General features: G+C 46.9%; 1 protein-coding gene across 1 annotated transcript in view; it reads right to left on the reverse strand.

Moving 5' to 3' along the window:
* Positions 1–19,929, reverse strand: part of RBBP7 (RB binding protein 7, chromatin remodeling factor) — a 47,100-nt gene that overhangs the window by 15,477 nt on the left and 11,694 nt on the right. The window contains exons 5-9 of the mRNA XM_068268693.1: positions 8,234–8,349; positions 5,451–5,611; positions 4,996–5,122; positions 3,333–3,410; positions 1,870–1,946 (exon numbers count right to left, since the gene is read on the reverse strand). Of these exons, the coding sequence (XP_068124794.1) occupies positions 1,870–1,946; positions 3,333–3,410; positions 4,996–5,122; positions 5,451–5,611; positions 8,234–8,349 (559 nt within the window). The remainder of the gene's footprint in view (positions 1–1,869; positions 1,947–3,332; positions 3,411–4,995; positions 5,123–5,450; positions 5,612–8,233; positions 8,350–19,929) is intronic.

The raw sequence follows: 19,929 nt of genomic DNA on the forward strand, positions 1-19,929 counted from the left end.
TTGGGTCAATTTTTAGCATCTCATTGACCATCTTTACCAAATTCAGCAGGAAGGGCATTTGGTACAAACTGCATAAAATGTGCATTAAGTTTGTGTGTAAGCCGCAATCATAAGCTTTGACCAGATTTACAGCTTGGTTTCCATTTTGAGTCTCACATGTGACACTACACATACCAGTCAAAAGAATATATTGGCTGTCTGCATTCCCATTGGAAAGCATTGTATTCACTTACTAGGAAATCTCTAAAAGCCAACTGGGGTGTACAGACAGCCAATAAGACTAATCGTTTTTAACTCAAGCTTGCATGTAAAACTTACAAATTGTATGAAGCTTGGAACTGGACCAATCACAGGCACTTCCTGCTGATTTTACTCGGCCCATCTCCAAACTGCAACTTGCATGAAATCTATATGCAAGTCATAATTTCAATTTCCAGCTCTACAGTATAAGTCCAGGTCCTGACCAATTTCCATTGCAAGTCTATGAGAGCAACACATGGTATAGTAAACTAGTTTTCTGCCCCCCACGTGACGTTGATATAGTGAAAAGTGGGTGGCGCATGAGTCAGCGTGAAATCAATGATCTCCGCTGCACTCTTCATGCTGGCAGGTGAATTGATGTCTGAATTGGGTGTAATGGATAGCACCAATGTTACTCTTTAGCAAGGATGCATATTTGGTGGATGGACAACAAGGTCTAGAGTACCTTAGGGATGCATAGCCAGAAGAAAAAAAAAAAAAACAGGCTGGACAAAATCGTAGCATGCTTCCTGTAACTGGGTAACTAATTGTATACAGGTCTTTTTAAAACACTGAGAACTTATGTCAACTGACAATATTCCATTGACATACGATGGATAAAGTGACAGCCTTATATGTTTATGTGCAACATAAAGGACACATTCAGGCCTTGTTCACATTGCGTTCCGCCCGCGTTAGGCGGTTTTTGACAGATTTTCGATTCCCAGCACTTGGGTGGGCGATTCGTTTGTGCTTAGCAGTTTTCTAAGCTTTTTTTTCCAAGCGGTTTTGTAATGCACTCCCTGACGCAAGTGGCTGGATAGTGTACTGGTTAAGGGCCTTTGACATGGGAGACCAGGGTTCAAATCCTGGCTAGGGTCAGTACCTATTCAGTAAGGAGTTCAAGGCAAGACTCCCTAACACTGCAGGGTGGCCACTTGAGCGCGTCCCAGTGGCTGCAGCTCTTGAGCACTTTGAGTCTGACAGGAGAAAAGCGCTATACAAATGTTCAAATAATAAATAATTATCCCTTTGACCCGGAAAATAAATACAATGTATTCTTAAAAACGCGAATGCAATCCCTTAATGCGCATTTTTGTACGCGTTTTCCATAGAGGCAGAATCGCCCTGAAAAGCTTTTGCTAGTTGTACCACGCACAACCTGCGCCGATATGAACCTTCTCAGACATTCATTGGCCACGCAGTCGCAGTTTTTAAAAACCGCACGCTGCTGACAAAAAACCCGAAAAAACACCTGCAGTGTAAACAAGCCCTCAGTGACTGTTGCATTACTTATAACAGCAGGAACACAACGGATTGGGAAACTAGCACAGAGTCACATACAGTATGCATTACTGTAATCAATTGAGCGTTTTGCAGTAATGCATTAGCATGCCGCATCACATTGTACCGCGACCCTCCCACTGCACTGTTAACGTAGCATAGGTGGGTCAGTGCAGTAAGCCGCATTACGAAGCGGCCATAACATTGCACCACTGAATGGAGCCAAAGAATACTGTAAAAATTATATAATGTGTGGTGATATATCCATGTTCTAGCAGATACTGTAGAAATCTGGTGTAAGTGATAAAAAAAAAAAAAAGCTTCGATTTGTTAGAAATGTATTACCTGAGATCCCAGACATTCAATCTGCGATCAGTGCCACTGGAAGCAAGGATGGTTTCATTATGAGGTGACCAATGTACCTAGCAAAAAGGACATTAAATTCAGAATAGAAAAATAAATAGGAACAAATTCTGAAAGGGGTTAACCCCCTTGGCGTTATGATTCTTTCCTGATTTTAGGGTCTAAAAGCAGTGCAATTTTTTTGCACACTTTCAAACCCTAAAACCTGAGGGGGGGGGGGGGGGGGGGAAATGCCGCCAGGGAGATCTGCAGCAGTTTTACAATCACTCACCTCCCTGGCTCCAGTGCTGTAGTTATTCTCCGGGTGGCGATGCAATTTTAACCACTTAAGGACCAGGGCTGTTTTGAATGATCTGTGCTCCATGGGCTCTCCAGCCCACAGCACAGATCGTGTAAAAGGCAGGGCGTTCAGACTTCCCCCCCCCCTTCCTCCCCACTATGGGGGGGGGGGGGGGGGGGATTCCTTCCTCCCTCCCTCCAGCTCCATGGGCAGCACAGGACGGCGATGCGTCCTGCGCCGCCTCTGATAGGCTTCAGCCTATCACACGGCGATCCCCGGCCAATCAGAGGCCGGGGATCGCCGATCTCCTTTTCTTCCCCGCGTGTTTACAATGAGCCTGCGAGCCGCAATCGGAGGCTCGCAGGCTGTTCACGGAGACACCCTCCGTGAACTGTCCATGTTAAACCACAAACGACCAGCCGCCGCCTATCGGTGTCAGCTGGTCGTTAAGTGGTTAAAGTGAAATTGCCGGCAGTCATGACGACAGCTGGCGATCTCACCAGGAAGAAGCAAAGCCCCAGAGGAGAGAAAGAATGAAGGCAGACATCGGGATCCCCTGGGGAGGTATGTAGAAAGCCTGCTACGCGCTATACTCTGCACACAGCCTCCAGCGGCTACCCCAAGGGGTTGGGATTACCGCTCTTAGCTGCGGTTTTCCATCCCGACCCTAGCTCCGGATTACCGTCAAGGAGGTTAATTTAGCCCAGAAAGAAGCAGTACTTTAGACAACACGCTTGCAGGAAATCAGTTTCTGAAGAAGTGAAGTTTCTCTCTACTAAAAAAAAGTACACTGGATAATGTTACCGTGCTTCATAAGTGAAAGAAGAAACCAGCTTCTCTCCTGTGACTAAAATAAATCTACAAACCCCCCCCCCCCCCCCCCCCCGATACCTCAGAAGGAAGCTTCTGCACCCTACAGATGTTTTTCCCAATCCAAGCACTGGGACTCCCAAAGTTCCACAGAGCTCGTATGCAGGCACAAGCTGCCTGCACCTGTGCAGTGCAGACATTGACAAGCCCTTGTAGCAAGGCTTGTAGGAGTCTCAGTGACGGGAAAGACCCAAACCGGGCTGTTTTTTTTCCATTCAGTTATACTTTAAAGGTCTCAAAACCATGACAATATAGAGTGTCTAAGCTCAGGAGAAATCCTTCAAGCCAAACTCACCTGGAAAATCTCATCTTTATGGGATTCAAAAGAATGAAGCTTAAGCTTTAGGTTCCTCAGGTCCCACAGTGCTACAGTCTAAGGAAACAGAATAGAAGAAGTGATCAGAAACATTTTAACCAGCCCCACCCCCGTGACCAGGCTATTTTTTATTTTCACAATTTAGTGCTGTGCAGCTCTAATAGCTTGCAGCAGAGCCATATCACTTAGCACGCAAATATAGCTCTCAAGCTTTTTTTTTTTTTAAATATATAAATGGCCATTCCCCTCCCTCCCCCCAACCAAAGCCAATCAGGTTGATCCTCTTTCATAGGCATCAGCCTATGAGAGGAGATCGCAATCAGAGCCTCTAGGGGACAGCTGAGTGACATCTGTCCCCAGTACAGTGCTGCAGTAGATCACCGTGCTGTACAATGTAAATAGAACACAGTTTCGCTGTCTAAAGCTAGCCATACACTAGGCCGATTCCCGCCAGATCGACAGCAGATTTGATCACTGGGATCGAATCTGCTGTCACATCGTTCCCGCAACACGCCGAATTTTGATCCATTTCGTCCGATCCAGTCGATCGCTCCGTGCGGAAAATTACCGTCGATCGCCCGTGGGTAGGGAGCGCGTCGCTAGCGGCGTTCGAGTACCCGACGACCGACGCAATAGAGTCCGCATACATTACCTGCTCCGCCGGCGCGACTGCCCCCGGTCACCGCTGCTCCGTCTCCGCCCTGGTCTGGTCTCCGGCATGCTTCACTTCTAGCCCAGCAGGAAGTTTAAACAGTAGAGGGCACTCTACTGTTTAAACTTCCTGCCGGGCTAGAAGAAGTGAAGCATGCCGGACCTGGAGACCAGAGCGGAGACGGAGCAGCAGTGACCGGGGGCAGTCGCGCCGGCGGAGCAGGTAATGTATGCGGCGCGGCGGCAGCAGCACCACCACAACAGATTGTGAACGGTTTCAGGCTGAAATCGGTTCACAATCTGTTTGCAGTAAACGTAGCCATACGATCCCTCTCTGATCAGATTCGATCAGAGAGTGATCTATCTGTTGGTCGAATCTGATGGCAAATCGACCAGTGTATGGCTACCTTTACAGTCTGCTAGTGGTAGACTCAATCAGGGATGCACGCACATCGGCATGTACAATCCCCTGTAAAACCCCGCCCCAGAACTCTACTCCTTTCGGCGTTAAGCAGTCCTGAGGATGCAGGGGTTGCACAAGTTCAATAGGACACCAATACACACACACACACACACACACACACACACACACACACACACACACACACACACACACACACACACACACACACACACACACACACACACACACACACACACACACACACACACACACCTCGGCATAGCAAACTGAAAAGAAAGCAGCTGGAGTGGATGCATGTCCACATGCGTTCCAAAGACAAGAAAAAAAACACACACCAGCATTACAGTTTAAAAATATAAACATCCTTTGGTCATTTTAAGGCAATGTCGAAGTACATCAACCAAACAACCCTAAACAAATTTGGCATGTATTAACTAAATTTAGGATACAACTGTTGAATAGCTGCTTAATTCAAAACACCTGGGTAGGAGTACATGTAGAGGGTGCAGACAAGAACCCCGAACATCAAGCAAGGTTTATGCAAGAGATGTGCCATCAAGCACCAACCTTATCAGCTGAACCAGTGGCCAGGATGAACTCACTATAGGGATTGAAGGATAAACAGTTGACTTCTGCTGTGTGTGCATCTACTGAATGACTTGGTTTTGATGTTGTATTGGACCGCGTGTCCCATCTAAAAAGACAAGTGACTGTTACACACTAATACGACACAACCAAAAATAAATAAATTAAGCAATAAAGAAAAAAAAAAAATAGGAATCAGCTTGAAGAACATGACAGCAGCTGTCTGAGCAACATCTATATGGGAAGATAGAAAAATTACAGTGCGTTTACTCTAAGACAAATGCCCCCCTGAAGACTGATAACTTGAGTTGGTGAAGGCCATGCAAAATAAAAAACTAGTACCACACAAGCGCTGTGTGAAAACAGCTGGACTAATTTATAGGCAAAAGGCTCAACTCTAATATCACAGATGGAAGACACCGGTTACTAGGACTTACATCATGAGCTTCTGGTCATCTGCAACAGACCCAAACAACGATTCATGCAAAAGGTGCCAGGCAACATCTTCAACCACCGCTGAGTGGCCAGTGAAAATTGCTTTAGCATCTACTATTTTGCCCTCTTTTGGTCCAGCGCTTATATCCCACAAGCATACAGTCTGAAAACGGAACACAAGATTTAGCCAAAAAGGTAATTTAAAGCTCAACACAAACAACCTTTTGGTTTTGCATAATGTGGAGAGAGGTACAACCTCTTGGGTTTTTTCTTGCTGTGTCACCACAATGAAGATTTTTCCCACAATTCCCATCTCTGGGACTTCCATGGCTGTAAAGGAAACCCGAAGCAAGAGGTATATGGAGGCTGCCATATTTCCTTTTTTTAAGCAGTACTGTTGCCTACCTGTCTTGCTGATCTTTTGCTGAGTTCATGTACCAGGTTTGTGATTCAGAAACTACTGCAGCCAAATAGACCAGAGGGTGTGTGCACGCGCACGCATCCCTTAATGTCTAGCATGTATATCTAATGTGTTTTATAACAACCCTTTAAAATGAAATAGATTTGTCAGTGGCATAAGAAAACTGAACGTGCATCATTTTGGCAACTGGACGCATCTGCAATATATGCACATTGCTTTAAAAATTAGTACAGTCTAGGTACAGAATTTAAAAAAATGGTCTCCCAATTACTCACTTCTCTTGTACCTAGCTGTGCAAAAACTTCTAGCAAGATAGAACTGAAGAGATCAAAGGCTCATTTCTCTGGTAGCTGAATTAACCAGATTATACATCACACTGACATGGCTGCTGTTTATATTTTAGAGCTAAAATTGAAACCTTTTAACTAAAAGAAAGTATTCCAGGGAAGTTATATTTACCACTACTACACAATCTCATAAGTTCATGATCAGGCCATGTTTTAAAAAGAATCTGTAACGACAAAACGTCCCCTGGGGGATACTCACCTCGGATGGGGGAAGCCTCAGGATCCTAATGAGGCTTCCCACGCCGTCTGCCGTCCCTCGGGGGTCTCGCTGTAGCCCTCCGTACAGCGGTGACGTAATATTTACCTTCCTGGCTCCTGCGCAGGCGCTCTGGCGGCTGGCGGCTCCGAAGGAGGCGGAAATACCCGATCGCCGTCGGGTCCGCTCTACTGCGCAGGCGCAAGTCTCCGGCGCCTGCGCAGTAGAGCGGACCCGACTGAGATCGGGTATTTCCGCCTCCTTCGGAGCGAAAGCAGCCACAGCGCCCCCGCTGGAGCCTGCAAAGGTAAATATTGAATTGAACAGTCGGGCCTGTCGCCGGCTGTTCGGAGGGCTGCAGCGAGACCTCCATGGGACAGAGGACGGCGTGGGAAGCCTCATTAGGATCCTGAGGCTTCCCCCACCCGAGGTGAGTACCCCCCCAGGGGACGTTTTTGATGTTACAGAGTCTCTTTAAAGTGGTATTGTCATCCACTTTTATCTATGTAGTCTAAAGACCTAAAACAATCTGACTTGTTTTCAGGGGTTAAAACTCATGCTTTAGTTTATTTAGCTGCTAATTGATAAGATTGTCATTGCTGTGCAAAACCATCCGACTGAGCCAAAAGAGTAATATACACTGTGGCCTAGTGCACACCAAAAACCGCTAGCAGATCCACAAAATGCTAGCAGATTTTGAAACGCTTTTTCTTATTTTTCTGTAGAGTTTCAGCTAGCATTTTGCGGTTTTGTGAAGCGTTTTTGGTGTAGTAGATTTCATGTATTGTTACAATAAAGCTGTTACTGAACAGCTACTGTAACAAAAAACGCCTGGCAAACCGCTCTGAAGTGCCGTTTTTCAGAGCGGTTTGCGTTTTTCCTATACTTAACATTGAGGCAGAAACGCCTCCGCAATCCAAAATCTGCAGCAGCCCGGGAGTATGCGTTTCTGCAAAACGCCTCCCGCTCTGGTGTGCACCAGCCCAGTGAAATACATTACCCTAGCGGATCCGCAGCCGCAAGCGGATCGCAAAACGCAGCCGAACCGCTCTGGTGTGCACTAGGCCTGTGTGAACAAGGCAGAAAAGCTTCGGCTGTAATTAAAAGGGGGAGCAGAGAACTTTATTCACCATCTCTGATAACTTGCAGCCGGCAATATCAGCTTCAGTGAGGTGAAAGTATGCTTAAAAAAAAAAAAAAAAAAAAGTATAAAAGCAGTCTTACAGTGATTTACATTAATTATTACTGTGTTTCAATACTTTAATACGAAAGTTAGCCAATGGGAGCGGGCAGCCGCGTGCACTACCATTACCGCCGGTTAGCGGGGACATGAATGGGAATGCAGTTCCCATTCATTAATCTAACTCCCCGATTCAATGAACGCCGGCATCTATGAGACGCCTGCATTGATTGCATCTTCCTGTTACAGTGCACGCATTACTTCCGATTCACGTCCTTACCTACGTGAATCGGTGATAATGACTGAGGACATCTTGTGGCCAAATAGTAAAACTACATCCAAAAACCGTGAATAAAGATACCTACACTTACATCTAAAATTAACTATTCCCCCCCCCCCACTCCCCCATTGTACCCAAACATGTTTACATATACAAACTGGTGCAGGACAGGACAGCAGCTGGGGCTTGCAGAAGCCCCAGGTAAGTTAAAAACAGTTTTAAAACTTACTTCAGTTCTGCGTTAAGTTAAATTTGTATTAAAGCTTTCTTAAATACATACAGTACAAGGGAAGGAAAACTGCAAGCAGCAAAGCAAGGTACGAAATTCAGCTCGGTAATAAGCACATAGAAGCTTACTTACATGGTCGTCAGAAGCACTAAGCAGATGTCCACTCAAGTTAGAATTCCAAGACAGTCCATAACCCTCTTTCTGGTGCCCCCTCAGTCTCAGGTCTGGGCTACATTCACCACTGGGATCTACCAAAATAGAACCTAGAATTACACTTGGCAGTCTTCGTTTAGAAATCCGGTAAGGATGAAAAGTGCTTGTGCTGCCAAAACTGTTTCAACATATTTTTGCATCATAAGATTTATTTATATATGGGCCTTCTTTCTCTACATTTATAACATATTTTTGCATGCAAAGGGTGGAAAAACATCGACGTGGTCTTAAAAGTGGCTCAACTCTTAAGGTGCGTACACACGCCGGACTGGAGGCAACGACGGGTCCGTCGTTACCTCCCGCTGGGTGGGCGTGCCAACGACAGTCCGGCGTGTGTACGCACTGTCGGCGGATTGATACGGCTGCTTCTGAGCGATCCGCCCGGCGGATAATGGATAAAAAAAAACACTAAAAAAGGCACACCAGAGCGGCGAAATTATCAGGTAGAGCATTTATTCTTTACAAGCTATCAACTGATATGTTTATTTTGTGTGAAACGTTCATCTCTGGTTCCCTTTAAGGTACCAGACTCCCATGTGTGCATTCTAGGGTTCGCGTACCAACTTTGTCAACTACATTTTGTCATCCATCCTCCACCCCCTTACCTAGTGTGTCCCACGCTACCAATTAGATTGTAAGCTCGCAAGGGCAGGGTCCTCCTAATGTTTACTGTATTTGTCACAATATCTGTGCTGCTTGGAACTCGGTTGTACCTTTTGTCAGTGTATCTATGTTCCCCTTGTCATCTTATTGTGCTTTGTAAAGCGCTGCGGAATAGGTTGGCGCTATATAAATAAAAAATATTATATGGAGAACCATAGCCAATGTGTAACCCTGCACAAAAGGATTTTTTTATGGTGGTTTCTATACAAGTCTAAGAAATTAAGTGTGGTAAAGCTTCATCAGTAAAACGTATTCTACACAAAGTATGTTAGGATAGCTGAAGGTTTGGCGTAAACAGGAACATGAGCTTTGTTTTCAAACACTTCTACGGTTTTTTTATTTTGAAACATTTTTGGTACAACAAGAAAACATCCCATTGTGTCAATTACAAATATGATAGCATATAAAGTCGGTAGCTCTCCAGTGCTACCGACAAATAATTTTAAGGTATAATGGTATGCAACATCTAATAAGACATTAGCATGTATAATCAGGCATATTGACATTAGGAGAAAAAAAATAACCAGGCACAAATGTACCACATAGCTGCCCCCATGTGTGCACATGGCAGACCCATAATAAACCCCGAAGGGTTGGGTAAGCAATATTTTTCAAGGGACCCTGGGGCTCAAAGGGAACTATCATATGGGGAGGTTCCGATGGCTAAAGGTGCTAGTATCTACCTGGAAATAGTAAATGGTAAGGACTCACCTACGCACGCTAAAAGAAATAAGAAAGCAAGACAACAAAGGTGCAGGAAAAAAACAAACAAACAAAAAAAAAACAAAAACTACTATACAGAGAGCTCCAAGAACAGGCTTGTACCAGGAGGCTAGAGGGCATTAAACACCTTAAAGGAGGTATAAATGGGGAAGAAAGGGGGGGGGGGGGGCGCCCTTATCATGATGATTTTGACTCCATGAGCTGTTTATAGTCTTCTGATTCATCGAACCAGGGCCTCCATGTTTGACTGAACTGGTCATTTTTATTATAAAATGGACTGCGTCAGATCCTCCATCTGCTTGATGGCCTTGATCTCACACAGCCACTCCACCACAGAGCAAGCTTAGGTTGATTACCAGTGGTGGGCTTTAATCAAATGTTGGCGCAGGATTTCATTTACCCAATCTCTTGGGAGTATTTATTTTGCTACATCCCATCTCTGTAGATTAGACCTAATTGCAGAGAGCAACAGAACATACAGTGATGTGAAAAACTATTTGCCCCCTTCCTGACTTCTTATTCTTTTGCATGTTTATCACACCTAAATGTTTCTGCTCATCAAAAACCGTTAACTATTAGTCAAAGATAACATAACTGAACACAAAATGCAGTTTTAAATGATGGTTTTTATTATTTAGTGAGAAAAAAAAAAACTCAAAACCTACATGGCCCTGTGTGAAAAAGAAATTGCCCCTGAACCTAATAACTGGTTGGGTCACCCTTAGCAGCAATAACTGCAATCAAGTGTTTGATAACTTGCAACAAGTCTTTTTCAGCGCTCTGGAGGAATTTTGGCCCACTCATCTTTGCAGAATTGTTGTAATGCAGCTTTGAGGGTTTTCTAGCATGAACCGCCTTTTTAAGGTCATGCCACATCTCAATAGGATTCAGGTCAGGACTTTGACTAGGCCACTCCAAAAGTCTTCATTTTGTTTTCCTTTAGCCATTTAGAGGTGGATTTGCTGGTGTGTTTTGCGTCATTGTCCTGCTGCAGCACCCAAGATCGCTTCAGCTTGAGTTGACTAACAGATGGCCGGACATTCTCCTTCAGGATCTTTTGGTAGACAGTAGAATTCATGGTTCCATCTATCACAGCAAGCCTTCCAGGTCCTGAAGCAGCAAAACAACCCCAGACCACCAGACTATCACCACCATATTTTACTGTTGGTATGATGTTCTTTTGCTGAAATGCTGTGTTACTTCACCTTCCAAAAAGTTCAACTTTTGTCTCGTCGGTCCACAAGGTATTTTCCCAAAAGTCTTGGCAATCATTGAGATGTTTTTTAGCAAAATTGAGACGAGCCTTAATGTTCTTTTTTCTTAAAAGTGGTTTGCGCCTTGGTTACCTGCCATGCAGGCCGTTTTTGCCCAGTCTCTTTCTTATGGTGGAGTCGTGAACACTGACCTGAGGCAAGTGAGGCAAGTGAGGCCTGCAGTTCTTTAGATGTTGTCCTGGGTTTTTTTGTGGCCTCTCGGATGAGTTTTCTCTGCGCTCTTGGGGTAATTTTGGTCAGCCAGCAACTCCTGGGAAGGTTCATCACTGTTCCATGTTTTTGCCATTTGTGGATAATGGCTCTCACTGTGGTTCGCTGGAGTCCCAAAGCTTTAGAAATGGCTTTATAACCTTTACAAGACTGATATATCTCAATTACTTTTGTTCTCATTTGTTCCTGAATTTCTTTGGATCTTGGCATGTCTATCTTTTGAGGTGCTTTTGGTCTACTTCTGTGTCAGATAGCTCCTATTTAAGTGATTTCTTGATTGAAACAGGTGTGGCAGTAATCAGGCCTGGGGGTGACTGCATAAATTGAACTCAGGTGTGATAAACCACAGTTAAGTTATTTTTTAACAAGGGGGCAATCACTTTTTCACACAGCCATGTAGATTGAGTTTTTTTCCTCACTAAATAATAAAAACCATCATTTAAAACTGCATTTTGGGTTCAATTATGTTATCTTTGACTAATAGTTAACGGTTTTTGATGAACAGAAACATTTAAGTGTGACAAACATGCAAAAGAATAAGAAATCAGGAAGGGGGCAAATAGTTTTTCACATCACTGTAAGTTTGAATATGTCAAAGGTTACTAGGGATTTCAGTTCCTGAACAAGTTCTAGCTTTAGAGACCCTTTTAAATGGAAAATTAGATTCCATGGGGGACTGCGGGGCAGGATCAAGGCCATTCCTCACACTTGACTTAATTTTTTATTTTCTAAGTGGCCATAGGTAGAGAATTCTTACAGCAAATTTGGGATTGACCTATAGGGAAAGGTTATATAGAAAAGTATTTAAACTGCATAAGCAGCTACCTTAGGTCCCTTAGATGGGAGTTTGAGTCCCTGAATGTTAGAATTAGCCCTGACTGTGCATAGTAGGGGTTCAAGAGATAAAGCAAAGATAAATGGGGATAAGGGACATCCCAGTTGCGTGCCATTATGAATATTAATGTGTTCAGAGAGTTCCCTGGTGACCCAGATCCTGGCCAAGGGTGTCGCATATAAAGCCATAAAGTGAACAAGCATATTCAGAGAGCCCGATATGTTAAAAAGGTACATGGATGAAGTCCCAATGGACAAGGTTGAAGGCCTTCTCTGCATCTGTAGACCACAGAGTCATTTGTGAGGCCCCTGGACCATGCCCAGTGGATGGCCTGCCAGTGTCCTGATTGTATTGTCCCTAGTATATCGTAAGGGTATAAAGCCCACTTGATCATAGAGCACCAAGTGAGCCAGAGGGTAACCTATTGGCAATAATCTTAGCATATGGCTTCTGGTCTAGGTTGAGCAGAGATATGGGGCAGTAGTTGCAACATAGGGCCGCAACCTTGCTTATGAGAGACTAATGTGAGACAATAGCATGTCTTTGGTATTAAAAAAAAAAAAAGTCCAGGTCCAATATTTCAAATATATTTGATCTCTTTACCTATCAATAGGTAAAGACATGTAAAACAGTACGTCTAACCTATTACACATATTTGTAACCTATCTTCTTACACATAATGTACATGCTTACAATCAAAGAGTTGTATGCATACAGGTGAGGGGGAAATGCAAACATAGTAGGGCTTAAAGGGAATCCGAGCAGTGCCTGTGGGTATGCCTTTAAGCACAGGGCTGTGGAGTCGAAGTTGGATGCGGAGTCGAGGAGTCGGAGCAATTTTGGGCACCCGGAGTCGTTGATTTCATAAACTGAGGAGTCGGAAGTCTGAGTCTGACACACTGCACCAAGATGGCGCTGCACTAGGCAGCCACGGCACACAGGGCTCCGGCCCTTTTTCTTTTTTTACCTTTTATTTAATTAAATTTTCTCCTGGGTCGCAGACTTTGATTGACGGTCTGCAGGTGGCCAGTCCTCGCTGTTCGCCGCTGCCGGGACGTAGATGCTGCTCTCAGCGGTCACGGAGAAAATTGCGGCGGGTCCTGATCGGCCGTGAGCTGCCCAGCACCTGGCTCCGTGCTGCGTCTACAGAGGGCCTGATGCCGCCAACCCACCAGCCGCTATGTGCGGTCTAGCCGCTCCACTACTACTGTGCGTGGGGGGCATGCGTTGTCCGCAGCCTGGGATCGAAGAGGCTGCCCGTCCCAAGCATCCAGGGAGCTGGATCCCCTCCACCATGTGGGCTGCTGTTGCCTAGGAGGCCGGACGCCGGAACGGGGCACGTGGAACACGCGCGAGCAGAGGAGGCCTGATCTCTGCCGCTACTCCAGCTGCCATGGGAACGTGGCCGCTTCTCCATCGCGACCACAGAGGGCCTGATGCCACCGCTCGCAGTGCTCTACTCCGATGGCAGCCACAGAGGAGGAGATGTCGCTCCTCCAGACGATGCTGCGGCTGCCTGATGCGCCCTGCTCGCCATCATCGGCTACAGTTAGGAGGGGCACGCCATCGGCTATACAGCCTTGCAGCTGACGCTGCAGCCGGACCTCTGCATCGGGACACCACCGCCTCTACCAGGGAGGGCAGGGAGCCACCTGGGGCATGGGCAGGTCCACCCCAGCCCTCAGTGCAGGCTGCAGATGGAGCTGGGGCCAGATCCCTGCGGGGCAGAGCACAGGTGATCGTCTTGTCCCCCCCCCCCCCCTCCTGCTGCCAATGTGGTCGCTGCTGCCCGGATGAGCCGAGGTGGCCAGAACCACCACCACCACCACCACCACCTGTTCTCCTAGTGGACCCGGCCTCCATTGCTGTTCTTTCTGGGGTGATCCCCGGCTGCCAGATCCAGCTCCACTGGCCTTCCCAACTGCATGGAACTGTGCGACCGCCTGCTCCACTTTGGGCCAGCCACCCCAGTTCCCACATGGGTCAGCCAGGTTGCTGACATCTGAAGGTCCTTCCGCACTAAAGTTGACGCCGAACCTAGCAGCACTGGACCCGCCACAAGCTAGTCATCAGGGGCATTATCCGGCCAGGTGTACACTGCAATCCCCAGGGGTCTCACGCTCACTGCCTTTTCACCTTCTGTCTCTTTTAGCTTTTCTTCTATCCCTTTCCTCTCCTCTCTCTCGGGATAGACTGGGGGACATCCGATTCAAAGTATCGCTGCAGAAGCGTTTGAGTGCCTAGACGGCAGCGGATTTCCCCCTGGTCCTTTCCCATGGGTCCATCTTTCTACAGGCTCCTCTTAACTATGCCTTACACTCTATAATCTATGCCTATATAAGCTTTGAACCTACTGTATCGTATGCATCTGTAGACACTGTATGCATCTACTGTATATCAAATGTACCTACTGTATGGTAAATGTTTTTTGTACCATCACCGACCCTGTTGTGCCAAAATCAATTCCGGGTACAACTCACGTTTTACTTGGCGAAATAAATGCATTCTGATTCTGCTGATTTTTGTACAAAATTCGCAGCCCTGTTAAGTATTAGACTGAGGAGTCGGAGTCGAGGAGTCGGAGTCTGAGCCATTTTGGGTACCCGGAGTCGGGGTTTCATAAACCGAGGAGTCGGAAGATTTTTGTACCGACTCCACAGCCCTGTTTAACCTCTTGACGACCAGCTAACGCCGATTGGCGTAAACTGGTTGTGGGTTTCCATGGAAACGGCCGCTGTTCCATGTCAGTTCACGGAAGGTGTCTCCGTGAACTGCCTGCGAGCCTCCAATCGCGGCTCGCAGGCGAAATGTAAACACGCGGGGAAGAAATCCTGATAGGCCGGGGATCGCCGCCGTCTGATAGGCTGAAGCCTATAAGAGGCGGTACAGGACGCATCGCCGTCCTGTACCGCCTACAGAGCCAAGGAGGGGGAGGGAGGGAATAGCGCTGCAGAGGGGGGCTTTGAGGAGCCTCCTCCCCCCCCTCCCCCGCAAGGCACAGAAGAGCAGCCACGATCAGACCCCCCCAGCAGGACATCCCCCTAGTAGGGAAAAAGGGGGGGGGGGGGGGGGGAAGTCTTATCGCCCTGCCTGCAGTACGATCTGTGCTGGGGGCTGAAGAGCCCGCCCAGCACAGATCAATGGGAAACCACTTGGTCGGCAAGTGGTTAAGCATACCCACAACTAATTATATTTTCACACCTACCAGCATGATGTTTGTAATTATATCCCCCTGGGTTCCTTGTAGGTCATTGCATTGTGCTGAATGGAGCTGCCGACACTGGGGAAAGTGTTGTCCTGTGTAATACAACTATGGAAAGATGCATACCATTTTGAAGCTCTTTCCAACGATATATAAACCGCTGCCCTACGCCTCTTCGTTTTCGTTATTTTTGCGATCAAAATCGCGACAGACGCTATTTCGATCACAAAAATAGCTAAAGGCGTAGGGTGGTGGTTTATATATCGTTGGAAAGAGGAGAAAGCTTCAAAATGGTATGCATCTTTCCATAGTTACTGCACTGCTTGGAGTCCCTTTAAAGGACTTATGAGGCAAGGGTGTTTGAGCAAATTTTACTCACCTGAAGCTCCTTCCAGCCCCTAGCAACTGTCTCAGTCCCTTGCCACAGCCAAGTCATTCACATTGTACCGCTAGCCAGCCATTAAGATCGTGACCCTGCCAGCGGGGCGTTCTGCACCTGTGCGGGCATACGTGCCCGCGCATCCACGTCACCCCTGCACAGTAGTTGTGTGCAGCCGCAGTACATGGACGCGCCAACCCACTGGATGGGTCCCAATTTTCATGGGGGCCAGCAGGACAACGTGAAGGACTGAGGCTGCGGCAAGGGACAGACGGATGCTAGGGGCTGGAAGAAACCACAAGTAAACTCCATTTAAAGTGAACCTCCGAACTAAAAATCTACTCAGCAGAACTGAAAAGGCTTGGTGTTTAACAGTTTAACAGCATCAGAGCTTTGTTTTTCTTACCAAAGCATCATTTTTAGCTGCATTTTTACCTAAGCTCCACCCATGAAAGAATAAAAGCCCGGGCTTTTTTTCCCTGATGCTGTGCAGAGCATGATGGGATTTCCTATGTTATTCACGTTGCCTAGCAACTGGGATAGGTGCACAGGACAGTTGGAACTGTGTTTCATGCTCCCTGTCACCTCCTTTCAACCAAAACTTGGCTGCCATCATGAAATCAAACATTTGCCTGTTCTTTTAAAACAGGGTGGGTAAGAGATTATATTACCTATTTTACTTAACATAACTAATGTGACTTAATGACAGTATGTTTGTTTAGGCTGAAGTTCCTCTTTAACCACTTGCCGACCGCCTACTTCATATTGGCGGCGGCAAAGTGGCAGCCCCAGGACCACGTAACGCAGAATGGCGTCAGGTCCTGGGGCACTCTTTGGCCGGGGATCGCGCACTGGGATGCGCGCGCATCCGCCGGCAATAGGCTCCGCCCACCCGTGCCGTCAACCCGCCGGCCAATCGGAAGCGCCGGCGGGTTGTTAACCCGACGATCGCCGGATAGGAAGCGTATAATAAGCTTTGTAATGTTTACAAAGTGTATTATACAGGCTGCCTCCTGCCCTGGTGGTCCCAGTGTCTGAGGGACCACCAGGGCAGGCTGCAGCCACCCTAGTCTGCACCCAAACACACTGATCTGCCCCCTCCTGCCCCCTGATCGCCCACAGCACCCCTCAGACCCCCCCCTGCCCACCCCCCAGACCACTGTTTGCACACAATCACCCCCCTAATCACCCATCAATCACTCCCTGTCAACGCTATTTTTTTTTTAGTCCCTAAACTGCCCCCTGCTCCCTCCTGATCACCCCCCCACCCCTCAGATTCTCCCCAGACCCTTCCCCCCCCCTGTGTACTGTATGCATCTATCCCCCCTGATCACCCGTCAATCACCCGTCAATCACCCCCTGTCACTGCCACCCATCAATCAGCCCCTAACCTGCCCCTTGCGGGCAATCTGATCACCCACCCACACCAATAGATCGCCCGCAGATCCGACATCAGATCACCTCCCAAGTGCAGTGTTTACATCTATTCTCTCCTCTAAACACCAACTAATTACCCATCAATCACCCCCTATCACCACCTGTCACTGTTACCCATCAGATTAGACCCTTGCGGGCACCCAATCACCCGCCCACACGCTCAGATTGCCCTCAAACCCCCCCTTATCGATTCGCCAGTGCATTATTTACATCCGTTCTTCCCTGTAATAACCCACTGATCACCTGTCAATCACCCCCTGTCACTGCCACCCATCAATCACCCCCTGTCACTGCCACCCATCAATCACCCCCTAACCTGCCACTTGCGGGCAATCTGATCACCCACCCACACCAATAGATCGCCCGCAGATCCGACATCAGATCACCTCCCAAGCGCAGTGTTTACATCTCTTCTCTCCTCTAAACACCAACTAATTACCCATCAATCACCCCCTATCACCACCTGTCACTGTTACCCATCAGATTAGACCCTAATCTGCCCCTTGCGGGCACCCAATCACCCGCCCACACCTCAGAACGCCCTCAGACCCCAGCCCTGATCACCTCGCTAGTGCATTGCTTGCATCTATTTCCCCCCTCTAATCACACCTTGAGACACCCATCAATCACCTCCTGTCACCCCCCTAGCACTCCTATCCATCAGATCAGGCCCAATACATCCTGTCATCTAAGAGGCCACCCTGCTTATGACCGTTTCCACAAAATTTTCCCCCTCATAGACCACCTGTCATCAAAATTTGCAGATGCTTATACCCCTGAACAGTCATTTTGAGAAATTTGGTTTCCAGACTACTCACAGTTTTGGGCCCGTAAAATGTCAGGGCAGTATAGGAACCCCACAAGTGACCCCATTTTAGAAAGAAGACACCCCAAGGTATTCTGTTAGGTGTATGATGAGTTCATAGAAGATTTTATTTTTTGTCAAAAGTTAACGGAAATTGGATTTTTATTGTTTTTTTCACAAAGTGTCATTTTTCACTAACTTGTGACAAAAAAATAAAATCTATGAACTCACCATACCCCTAACGGAATACCTTGGGGTGTCTTCTTTCTAAAATGGGGTCACTTGTGGGGTTCCTATTCTGCCCTGGCATTTTAGGGGCCCTAAACCGTGAGGAGTAGTCTAGAAAACAAATGCCTCAAAATGACCTGTGAATAGGACGTTGGGCCCCTTAGCGCACCTAGGCTGCAAAAAAGTGTCACACATGTATCGCCATACTCAGGAGAAGTAGTATAATGTGTTTTGTGGTGTATTTTTACACATACCCATGCTGGGTGGGAGAAATCTCTCTGTAAATGGACAATTGTGTGTAAAAAAAAAATCAAAAATGTGTCATTTACAGAGATATTTCTCCCACCCAGCATGGTTATATGTAAAAATACACCACAAAACACATTATACTACTTCTTCTGAGTACGGCGATACCACATGTGTGACACTTTTTTGCAGCCTAACTGTGCTAAGGGGCCCAAAGTCCAATGAGTACCTTTAGGATTTCACAGGTCATTGAGACATTTGGGTTCAAGACTACTCCTCACGGTTTAGGGCCCCTAAAATGCCAGGGCAGTATTGGAACCCCACAAATGACCCCATTCTAAAAAGAAGACACCCCAAGGTATTCCGTTAGGAGTATGGTGAGTTCATAGAAGATTTTATTTTTTGTCACAAGTTAGCGGAAATTGATATGTATTGTTTTTTTTTCACAAAGTGTCATTTTCCGCTAACTTGTGACAAAAAAAAAAAAAATTTTCTATGAACTCACCATGCCTCTCACTGAATACTTTGGGATGTCTTCCTTCCAAAATGGGGTCATTTGGGGGGTATTTGTACTATCCTGGAATTTTAGCCCCTCATGAAACCTGACAGGTGCGCAGAAAAGTCAGAGATGCTTGAAAATGGGAAAATTCACTTTTGGCACCATAGTTTGTAAACGCTATAACTTTTACCCAATCCAATAAATATACACTGAATGGGTTTTTTTTTATCAAAGACATGTAGCAGAATAACTTTCGCGCTCAAATGTATAGGAAATTTTACTTTATTTGAAAAATGTCAGCACAGAAAGTTAAAAAAGTCATTTTTTTGACAAAATTCATGTGTTTTTTGATGACTATAATAAAAAGTAAAACTCGCAGCAGCAATCAAATAGCACCAAAAGAAAGCTGTATTAGTGACAAGAAAAGGAGGTAAAATTCATTTAGGAGGTAGGTTGTATGACTGAGCAATAAACCGTGAAAGCTGCAGTGGTCTGAATGGAAAAAAAGGCTCTGGTCCTTAACCACTTCCGGATTCTCGGAGCGTATATACACGCCCCTGAATCCAGAAGTGTATACCATGGAAACGACCGCTCGTATGAGCGGCCGTTCCATGTCAGCTCACGGAGGGTGTCTCCGTGAACACCCTGCGAGCCGATCGGCGGCTCGCAGGGTAAATGTAAACACACGGGGAAGATCTTCCCCGGTGTTTACATGTATACGGCGCTGCTGCGCAGCAGCGCCGTAGAGGAGATCGGCGATCCCCGGCCTCTGATTGGCCGGGGATCACCGGCATCTGATAGGCTAAAGCCTATCCCATCAGGCGCAGGACGGATTTCCGTCCTGCGCCGCTCACAGGGGGAGGGAGAGGGAGGGAAGGGGAAGGAGGCCAGGAAGCGCTGCGGAGGGGGGCTTTGAAGAGCCCCCCGCAAGCGCAAGCAGCCGGCGACGATCAGACCCCCCCCAGCAGGACATCCCCCTAGTGGGGAAAAAAGGGGGGGGGGGGGAAGTCTGATCGCCCTGGCTGCTAGCTGATCTGTGCTGTGGGCTGGAGAGCCCACGCTGCACAGATCAGCATAAAATGTCATGGTGTGGAAGTGGTTAAAGGATACCCCA

Source organism: Hyperolius riggenbachi, chromosome 2 (assembly GCF_040937935.1).
Source record: "Hyperolius riggenbachi isolate aHypRig1 chromosome 2, aHypRig1.pri, whole genome shotgun sequence".
In the NCBI taxonomy this organism is placed as follows: domain Eukaryota; kingdom Metazoa; phylum Chordata; class Amphibia; order Anura; family Hyperoliidae; genus Hyperolius; species Hyperolius riggenbachi.